General features: G+C 44.4%; 1 protein-coding gene and 1 long non-coding RNA gene across 2 annotated transcripts in view; one reads left to right on the top strand and one right to left on the bottom strand.

Moving 5' to 3' along the window:
• Positions 1–2,808: 2,808 nt before the first annotated feature.
• PSMA1 (proteasome 20S subunit alpha 1) overlaps positions 2,809–10,430 on the bottom strand; it is a 9,112-nt gene continuing 1,490 nt past the window's right edge. The window contains exons 3-10 of the mRNA XM_035326725.1: positions 8,334–8,435; positions 7,723–7,826; positions 6,847–6,935; positions 6,097–6,167; positions 5,258–5,387; positions 4,564–4,643; positions 3,564–3,668; positions 2,809–3,162 (exon numbers count right to left, since the gene is read on the bottom strand). Coding sequence (XP_035182616.1) covers positions 3,106–3,162; positions 3,564–3,668; positions 4,564–4,643; positions 5,258–5,387; positions 6,097–6,167; positions 6,847–6,935; positions 7,723–7,826; positions 8,334–8,435 — 738 coding nt within the window. The 3' untranslated portion in view covers positions 2,809–3,105. The remainder of the gene's footprint in view (positions 3,163–3,563; positions 3,669–4,563; positions 4,644–5,257; positions 5,388–6,096; positions 6,168–6,846; positions 6,936–7,722; positions 7,827–8,333; positions 8,436–10,430) is intronic.
• The window catches only part of LOC118167400, a 22,229-nt gene continuing 15,154 nt past the window's right edge, over positions 3,356–10,430 (top strand). The window contains exon 1 of the long non-coding RNA XR_004751119.1: positions 3,356–3,495. This is a non-coding gene — a long non-coding RNA (uncharacterized LOC118167400). The remainder of the gene's footprint in view (positions 3,496–10,430) is intronic.

Raw genomic sequence — 10,430 nt, 5'->3', positions numbered from 1 at the left:
CAAACAAACAAACAAACAACAACAAAAAAAACACATAGAAATGAATTTCTCCAATACTCGGAGCACAGTTGAAGTAAATGCCCGACTGCAACTGATGCAGCAGCTTCTCCCTCGTCGGCTCATCCCTCTGAGCCTGGCTGTATGCCCACTGCCTTTCCCGCACTCCTGTGCCACTCCAGGTGAACTGACCCAAGCTGCAAAGGCAGCCAAAAATAAAACTACCAGAAAAAAAAGGGGGAGGGAGGTGGAAGGGGCAGAAGCCTTCAGCCTATGAAGGAAGCTGTGAAGATGAGCACAAGACCTAACAGAGTAGAAACTGAGGATGGGAGAAAAGAAAAAGACAGCACGACGAAGAGGAAAGCAGGACTAGCCTTTTACCTGCCAAGACCCATCAGACCTGCCCAACTCTACTGTTCACCTGCTCCTTAGACACTAACATACTAACGAGGAAAGTTCTTTCTTTGTTTTTTAAACAGAGGAAGAGTACTAGTTACGGTTCTATCAAAGCTGCTGCGTGTCTAGCAGCTGAGACTAAAAAAAAGAACAATTAAGTTCAATCCTCTTTGCTTCTTCCTTGTATAACAGACTTTGGGGATCAAAACAAATTTTCTATTCAATTTATAAAATAATGGGAAAATTTGAGCTTGTTCAGTTTGAGTTTGCTCAGTTAATGTTATGGTACCATACTAACAACTTGTTACTTCTTTTTACACGTCCAATGCTGTCTTTTCTAACTGTGCGTAGAGAAACACGTCCAAAAATGACTACTATGTGCTCTCATTGCAGTTAATTCTCTTGTAGTCTTAGACTGAAGTTTCATAAATCATTACAACAAGCAAGATCTTTTTACGCTAAAATATACTACACACATTTTAAAACACTGCATAAAAGCCCACGTTTAGTTCATACGGTTATTGTCACTACCACATATCAGAGCCAACTGAACGAAGCGATCCCCATGGGAGATCAAATCACCAGGCTCAGCGCTACGTGCTCCCTGCAGATCCCCTTCCCTCTGAGGTTCGGGGATCTCCACACGTAAGGCTTTCAATGACATGACAGCTGAAGTAGTTACTGTCTCGGGACAGCAGCTCCTACCCCATCAGCGGTGCTGACACAGTGTTTGAGACGCAAACTCTGCGAATCCTGTGATTTGTTCTGGAGCGATGGTTAGAACTAACAACACCCAGATGGCAGACGCCTGCTCCCAGCCTGGTTGCAAGCACCGCCCCGCAAACGGCTCTGAGGAGGGACAAGTGGGACGTGGAGCTGCAGCATCTGAATGAATGAGCGAGGGAAGCCGTTATGGGACCCAAAGTCCCTTTTTTTTCCATCAAACGGGCACCTCAAGAACCTCAGGCTGAGCAGCGAGCGGACAAGCAGTGCTATCTTGAGCTGTAGCCTCCTTCTCCACAAGAAAACAATACAAGTTAGCATCACAGGTAACAATAAAAAATCCAATACAACAACCGTCTTTTCGAAAGCCACTTCCTGCTACGAATCCCTTATCCTTATGGTGCAGATCCTTCCAGCTCGTTGCTCTGAGTACCTCCACGCGTGACTCCTGCTCGCTTAGGGCCACACAAGCGATTTCTCGCCTCAGCAGCAGCTCCTGCCGCCCGTGCCCCGCTCCCCCACCTATCTCCCGCAGGCCTCGGGGCTCCCGGGCGGGCACCTCCGCCTCCAGGAGCTCCTCGGGGCCCGCAGAGCCGACGTGTGCGGCAGGCAGGCCGCGGCTGTTTGCTCACACAGCCACCTCGGCCGCCTAAAGTCCCTCGGGACAGCCGAGCAGGCCTCTGAAGCCCGGACACGGGCCCGCGGTTATGCCCTGACGGAGCAGGGCGAGGAGCAGGGCGCACCCCAAGCACTCCCCCCCCCCACAACGTTTCTCTTCGCCGCCAGGCCCCGTGCCTCGGCATCCCCTCTCCGGGGCTCCGGGCGGGCCGGGGGGCTCCCAGCTGCCGCAACCCTGGCACGGAGCTGGGCGCCGCACCGCCCCCACCGCCAGCGGAGGCCGACAAAGGCCGGGCCCGCCTCAGCACGGCACAGGGCCCCCGCCGCAGCCCCACCGAAGGGCTCCCCCCGGCCGCTCCGGCCCCGCTGGCTCCCCCCGGGGTCCGGCCCCGAGCCTCGCCCCTGGCTCGGGGCCCCGTTACACGCCGCCTCCCCACCGCCCCCCCCGCCCGCCCGGGGAGGCCGCGGAGCCCCCGGCGCAAGCCGCGGAGGTGAAGGAGGGGAAGGGGCGAGCTCCGCACCCGGCCGCTGCCGCTCGCTGTGCCCTCGGTGTGGCCGGCCCGGCCCGGAGGCGCCGCCGCTCCGCCGATGGCTGACGTGGAGCCGCGCCCTCCCGGCCACATCGATGCTACGGCGGCCCGCGGGGCCACGCCGCGAACGGCAACGCGCAGCGGGCGGGACGGAGGAGGCTCCTCACGGCGGCGCCGCCCGCCCACGGCCCCTCCTCGGTTTCCTTTCCCCCTGTCGGGCAGCGAGAAGCGGTGCAATAAAGCGAGTCGAGGCCTGGAAGGAAAAGCCAAGCGCGCCGGGCGGGTTTGGCTCCATCCCCAAGCCCGCGCTGGCACCGCAGAGCCGCGGGACTCCCCTTCCACAGCTGCCTCCGGCCCCAGTCCTGTGATGTTCAGCCTCAAGGGGGGCTGCCCCCACACAGCCCCTGCTGCTGCTAACGCCGGTCACTGCAGGAGGCTCCTCAGGACACACCGGGACTGCAGGACTGCGCCGCGGCCTTCCTGCTCCCCCCCTTGCTCAGATTTTTTTTTAAAAAAAGAACACAACCAAACGAAAGGCAGTAGCTTCCAAGAAAGTTATTTATTTCCACTGGTCCTTACAAGTTAAAGACAGTATGCTTTTCATTAAAAAACAGTATCGTGTACTACTTAGAAAATGGTTGCACCTTTCCCAGCAGAGAACATACACCCAGTTTTGAACTCCCGACAGCTTTTTAAGGACAGGTGCATTGGTTTGCCTCTTTTTTTTTTTTTTTTTAAGAGTAATCCTCACAGCGCATCAGTGAGGATAAAGTTACCACCAAATAGATAAAGGTTCCTGTATAATTACGCATAGGTTAACATAGAGGAACTCTTCCACGAATTAGTGCTCCATGGGCTCCTCTGACTTTTCCGCAGGTTCATCAGCAGGCGGGGCAGGCTTAAATAGAGGAAAAATACATATGAAAGGATTATCCAAATTGAGCATGGAGACAGACAGAGCTGGTAATACAGATCATTAGAAGCCTGAGGATACTCTTTGCTATATGCATGAGAAACACATGTAGCCACTTCTGTTACAAGAAAGTGCAAAACTGTACCTGATCATAGATGAGGAAGAAAATTTCACTGGAAATGCCTGCCAACAATTCAGCATAACTTGATCTAATACGCGTCTTAGTCTCCAGCTAAGACTATATGGTAACCTCCAGCTTTCAGGTTCTAACTTCTAATTTAAAAAATCACATTCCTAAAACTCTAGGAGGCTAGTAGAGTTAAACATCAAACATAACACCACCAAGTGTCCTTTAACACAGCCCTAGTTACATTCAAAACACCCACCTTTCTCTGAGGTCTCTCCTCAAGACCTTCTAGGAATGGTGCTACGTCATCATCATCATAGATAGTGAACTCCATGTCTTTGCCAACAATTCCAATGGAAACATTCTGTTAAGCAAAGTTTTGAAAGAAATGAGAACCATTTTTCTGCACATAACTGGTTTTACAGCTTTTACTTGTGAAACAGATAAAAGCTTCTCCCAGAATAATAAAACTCATTGTGCTATTTGTGTCTGCTTAAGGAAGAAAGGAAATTTTGAGAGACTCCCTCTTTGGTAGTTTGTACTAGAAAAGGAAGAGGAGGGAGATTTACTCCCTAGAAAAACTACCATGTTTTAAAAATCTAATCAGTAAAACCACCATTCAAGGGTTTCAGCTTCTTTTTTTCCTTTTTAATAACAAATACCTGATTTTTCAAACCTGATTTCCATCTCATTTGCATTTTCATTATTTTAAGAGTTCTGGAAAGCAGCAGGATGAGATAAGAACAAAAAATTTAGATTAAACGCAGGTAAGGGCAAGATTAGCCACCAAGAGAACAACTTTTGGTAACAGACCAGCTTAGAAGCTTCTTGTTCAACAGTTGCTCAGTTCACGTTTCCCATCTACGGTTTCTGCAACTTTTTGACCCTGGATATTCAATCAATACTCTGTGTACTATATTCCCTTACCACCAGGTCAATTAGTGACTACGCTTACAACGCAAAGCTAATAATTCTACTTGCACACCACACACCTTAAATATTGATCTAACTTTAAAATATAATGAAGCCACCAGGGAAACAATGCCATATTTAGATAAAGTATCACTTCCGTAAAGAAAAATAAATCTTGGTTAAGGAAGCTGTAAGTAAACTGCTGACATACAAAATGCAGGTGATACTATCTACCAAGTGTTTGGCTTCCAAGTTTCAGTCCCAGCCATGCTTTACATCACTTTTGTCATGGTCATTACCAAAAACAATGGCAGTACAATTTCTTATCAAGTAAACCTAGAATATACCTTGGTGGTCAGATCCTGTTCAGCAGGAAGAGTCTCTCTGAGAGCACGCAGTCCATGTTTAACTAGCTCATTTAGATTACCTTAAAAATAAAAGCAGGAAGATATTTACAAAAAAAGGCATTACCTCTAGACTCGTTTTCCCCTTACTCCCACTCCCAGCTGATGCAACTCCTCTCCTCGGATATTTCTGGTACTGAATGCAGAGCTGGTTAAAATAAGTATACCTTTGGAAGCCCTACATCTGAAGTCGAATGCATCTGTTTTTGGCAACCGCACTGCCTCCAATGCAGCAATAATCAAGCAATCTTTCCCCCCTTTTTTGTCTCCACATCATATAAAAAACAAATTTGCAATTTAAAATGCACCACCAAAGTATTTGCTCTGACAAACCATGCCTGCTCTGATATGGAAAGAAATCTTTCCCTGGGTTAAAGAGGACAGAGGCCTCTTTTTGCTCTGCTTTTCTGAGCACAACTTCTCTTTTCATTAGATCTAATAAGCGTCCAGATGTTAGGCATGAAAATTTGTAATACTTTCTTTACAGTTTTGTCCTCACACAGATTTACACTTGTGCCAAACTTGCCCCCCTCCCCACATTTATTTTCTTATCTTACTAGATCCAAAGCACGAAGCAGTAGCAGAAAAACTATCTAACTGATAAAGACCACGAGACAGCTGGGGTTTCTTTACTCACAGTCAGTAAATTCAGTCATGTGTCTCTCCAAGTAAGTTCGTGCTGACTGTGAACGAGCACCAATGGACATCGCTTTACAGTCAAAATAGTTTGCAGAGGGACAAGTTTGGAAGATGTGAGGACCCATATCCTAAAAGGAACACAAACCCATAAACCATTAAACCCATGTATAAACTCGTATCATGTTCTAGCAGCAGGCTTGCTATTTTCTAACACAGTTTTATCTCACGATACATTAGCTTACACGTATGCACAGAGTAATTCTATATTGCTTATCACCCCACTGTTCTTATCCAGGTCTTTCCAAGCTATCGTAAAAAATAAAAAGGTAGTGTTCTACAGAAACCCCTGATTACACTTTTTCGTTAAAATGTAGTTTTTACACAGAGAATGTAGCTGGCACCAAAGACATTTCCTTCTCTGCGCCATAAACCGTTCCATGCTTATGTATGCTTTCTACTTCACGGCTTGCAAATGGCATTTTACACACACGCTGTCTTATCTGCACAACGGCAAGGTTAATCGTACAGCAGATTTCGGGCAAGCTGACAATTTCCTTCAACCTTCTTCATGTCAAAAATCTTCAGGGCAGAGATTCATTGGGTGCTGCATTAAGCAAACTTGTTTCTAAACAAGATAGAGGCCACCGATGATTTTCACATCCACTTTTTATAGAAGTTATGCTTCAAGGTATGGCACAGAAAATAACTTCTTTATTCAGAGAATTGATCAATCTGCCTCTTCCTTTAATCTCTTCCTCTTCAACGTGTACTTGTTGTCTAGAACTGCATTAAGCATGCTTTCTTTTAGATCGATAGCATCTAGCATGGCTTACTTACATCATAACCTGCGATAAGCAGGCCCACGCCATATGGTCTTCTGCCGTAACGCTGCGTTGGTATCTGCGTTTCTTAAGAAAGCTAAGGAAACAATCTCAAAGTAACAAGCACCTAAAACATTTTCTTAAGAAAGAAGCAGAGATGCGCCAAAATGGCTGTGTAGTTTTTGTAAAGCCTCTTGTAGTATCAAAGGCTAGGTTTGAAGAAATCGATCTCAGGACTCATCTGGAATACCAACGCTGTCTCTTTTTCTCACCCGAAGAACATTTAGCGCTTAGCTTTCCCAGAAGAACTGGGTGGTGTGTTCAATCAAGCATCACCAACAGCTCACTTAACGCTCTACAGCCTCCTTTACCTTTAACCTTTTCTAGGCACCTGATAACAGAATACAAGGCCTCCACTGTGCTCCATGCACCGACAAGATGTATTTTTTTCTTGTAATTTAAGTGAGCAGGTACAATTCAGTAAATGATCATATTTTAAACCGTACGGTCGTATTTCCTCCCCCGCCTCCAAAGGTAACAAAAGCAGCGCATAGCACTTGACCACTCTTGTACTATTTCAGTGTATGTTCCAGGATATTCTCTGAGAGAACATACAAGCATCTTAAATAAGGAAAAATTTAACTTTGAATTAACTTTTTCATTTTAGCACGACTTTTAAGCTGTGATATATATTTTGAGAACAAGTACCAACAAGCGTAAAAAAAACTTAGAAGGTGAACGAGTGTTAAAAGACAAAAAAGGATACTGCTTCCGATTAGTGACACTAATCGAGAAACTGGAAGGGGTCTATCGAACACAAATCTAGAATCCAGACACTCCTGACGCATGAAATTGCTAGGAGAGAAAGAATAAAATCAATGCACGGATTAAAGTCACAATGAGTTTCTCAAGATTTGCCTGTTAAGGTAAGTGTATTTTTGTTTCAGCTTGGCTCGTTGAGAAGAAGGTTCAGAGGCATTACATAATTTCATTTCTTCTGACCTAGAACTGTTATTTAGAAAGCTGACCACAGGCTTTAAGGAGTATTAGTACTTCAGCCATACAAACAAAGGCAAGGTGGAAGTTCACACAGGCTACAGACGGGTCATCTGGAAAAAAAGCACACTTAAATGGCAACATTTCTTTGTAACATTACAGCAATTAAACTTCCTTTCAGTAATTCTTCCAATGCCTTATTGTCTTTTCCTACCAAACCTCTTTCAGCGTATATTTACCTCATTTGATGAAATTATGTGGCCTACAGGTAAAAGGCAAACCCCTCTAGCTGACACACAAGGCACTGTGTGCTTTTAATAACTTTAAGTGCATGTAAAACGCAGCAGCTACTAGAGGGATATAGGTGTTGCACACTCTCTCAGACGGCTTGGAAACCCCGTCACACCGAGGAAACCAGACAGGACTGTCTTGTAACAAAACCAAAGAGCAAAATTGAGCGCCAAACAAAGAAAGATTTCTGCCAACAGCTTAAAAACTTGCCAGAATTTCACACTGAGGTCCTTGGCGTAGTACAACAGAGCGAGACTAATCCTTAGCTGACCATAAAATTTCATTCGCAATAGTCTACAGATGAACTTTCACTTCTTATTGCAGAACCGTGTATGTCAACAACTAAGACACTCACCACAAGAGTCTTGCATCAGCAGTAAGTCCAGCAATGGAGATACCGATATGGTTGTCAACGTACAGGATTTTTTTCTGATGAGCTGCCAGCTCAGACTGTGCTCTCTACGCATAAAAGGAGAAAGCTACGTGGCAGACTGACCAGTTTGCCAAGCACTGTGGAGAAATCTGCTAACATTTACTGCAAGAACTGAATATAATCACGAAACAGCCAGAAAAACAACAACAAAAATAAACCCCCAACCTATAAACTTGCAACAGAAGACCAAAAAAATCCTAACTCCATTTCAGTAGGAGACTAAGAGGAAGAAAGAACAGGCACTTGCTCAAAGTTGAAAGAAAATTAGTAGTTTTACTACTTAATAACTGACAAAAAAATAGAGGAGCAGTTATCTTTTAAAGGGAAAATCTTTCACTCCATTCATGATTTTGTGAAAATCTGCTTAGCATAGGTACTGAAAATATGTTTCTGTGCTGGTACTAAAGCAAAAGGAAACTGGGATTACATCTATGGTGCCTAAGCAAAAAAAGTTCAGACTGTGCTAAACTAATTAGACAAACCAAAACTTTGGCACTAACATTGCCATCCGCAAAACTAAGTTTTAAACTTACCTTTAAAGCTACCAGGACAGCATGCGTCTTTGATTTCAGCCCCACAGTAGCTGAGCCTTGTTTGACAGCTTCCATGGCATATTCTATTTGATGAATTCGCCCCTACAGAAGAAAATCAAAGGCAATCATGCTAAAATGAATCCTCTGTATCAGCTTTCAATGCTTTTTGATTTACAGACCTTTGATTCCCCCCACCCCAACAGGTGCACTGACTGCAAAACAGTTTAAGGCTACAAGCAACATATTTCCTCTTATCTTTCGCAAACTCTTCACCACTAACCCACACAAATCTGGCTGTGTCTGAGACACTCCCTGTTGCATATAAAGAAACGTATGAAAAAAATGGAAAGGGTGAACAATTCTGATGTTGTCAGAATCACCAAACGTTTGTCATCGTGTTAGATACTGATTCCACTGAAGACAAAGCGATTCAAAGATGGAACTTCCAGCTGAAGTTGGACGTGTAACTTTTAATCGAGTTTCCTGAAGAAACGAGTCTTATGCAATTGTTGTGTCTCACCATCCATTCCCCAATAACTTCTGAACAAGTTATTAGTCAACTGCAGTGAAGCCTGAAAGAGGAGTAGAGGTCTCGAAGACAATTAATTCGCCCCAAGTTCTGCAGAATCAGCCTGCAGCTTTGTAGGAAAGTAAGACGGCATCCCTTCAGTGCTACCACGGAGGGCAAAGCAGCTCATTTCCCACTCTAGTTGGCCAGCCTCCTTTAAATAATCAGCATGTTCACTGCTGCTGTGCAAGAACTGGAATTACCAAACGCAGCACACAGTTGTCTCCCATCAGTTGCTATGTATTAAAATACAGCACGCTGCTGGAGCTGTTACAACAGGAATGTGCCGGTGATAATGCCAAGAAAATCACCTTGTATTAGCTCCATTTATTAGTTCCATTATATACATATGGTTTTTAAAAGGGTTTGATTTATTTATTTAAATACAAGGTCTCCTAGATGCTTAGCATATCCTACATACAGGTATTTCATGTCCAAGAGCGGTGTAGAAACATGGTGACCCATCCAGCAGATGTTTATCAACTGTCACGAATGACTTGCAAGGCTGTAAAGCCAGGAAGCACTGCCTAGCCTTCATCTTGTATCCCCTTAATCTCGTATCCCCTTCCCTTTAAAACAATATCAGAAAACATTCTCCCTAATGAAACACGATTATTCTCTGCTCCTCTACTAACAGCGCCCAGAATTATTTTGGTGTCACGTAACAGACTGAGACCCAGCCACCTGCAGGAATGTGTGGAGCAGTGCTTTCAAACTGCTTTTATCAAAGTGCTGTTCGTATGTTCAAGACAATTTATGAAGAAAATAGAAATGAGTATTGTTGATGATTGATGATTTCATGATAGCTAAGTCTAAAAACAGTACAAGTCTATTGAAAGTAATTTTGAAGTAAGAGATGAAAAAATTAAAGTCTCTCACACAGAATCTGTCAGGAAAGACAATCATTAAGAGGGATGAGAGGTAGATGGGGGTTTCCAGTTCTGGATACAGAATTCTGACTTTTAACTTTTCAGATGCTAAAAAGACATTAGTAACTGCATCAACGTTGTTTTTAAACTCTAAAAAATACTTGATAGTTAGGATTGTTTTTTTTAAATCTAGAACTGAAGACTAGAAAATGACCAGGCATGCAGAAACATAATGACAACGCTGCTGTAGCTTATAAATGTGCGTGACCAGAAGGAAAAGGAATACCAAACCTACAATTCTTCTCCATAGCCACTGAGGAATTTTAAGAGCAACGCAATTCTTAAGATACCAGCATAGCAACAGACCGCAAAGAAGCGGGGCAGACCTTCACTATGTAAAGCAGCATCTTGGCAGCAATAAGAGAGTTACCAATATTATGCTTACTGCAGAAACAAAGCTCAAAAGCATTAGGTGTTTCTTAGCCTGTGTCCTACACAAGAGATGTGGCAGTGCCGGGGAGCGCATGTTATTTTGCAGCACGCACTGAAGTTTGAAGGTTTTTCAAGTGCACATCTCCTTAACCAAAAGTTGCTGCTCATATCGCCGGCACGTTCTTACACGTTAAATCTCCTCAAAGCTTTCATCACCCTTTGAGATAA

Source organism: Oxyura jamaicensis, chromosome 5, assembly GCF_011077185.1.
Source record: "Oxyura jamaicensis isolate SHBP4307 breed ruddy duck chromosome 5, BPBGC_Ojam_1.0, whole genome shotgun sequence".
NCBI lineage: Eukaryota > Metazoa > Chordata > Aves > Anseriformes > Anatidae > Oxyura > Oxyura jamaicensis.
This window is presented reverse-complemented; position numbering and strand designations above follow the sequence as displayed.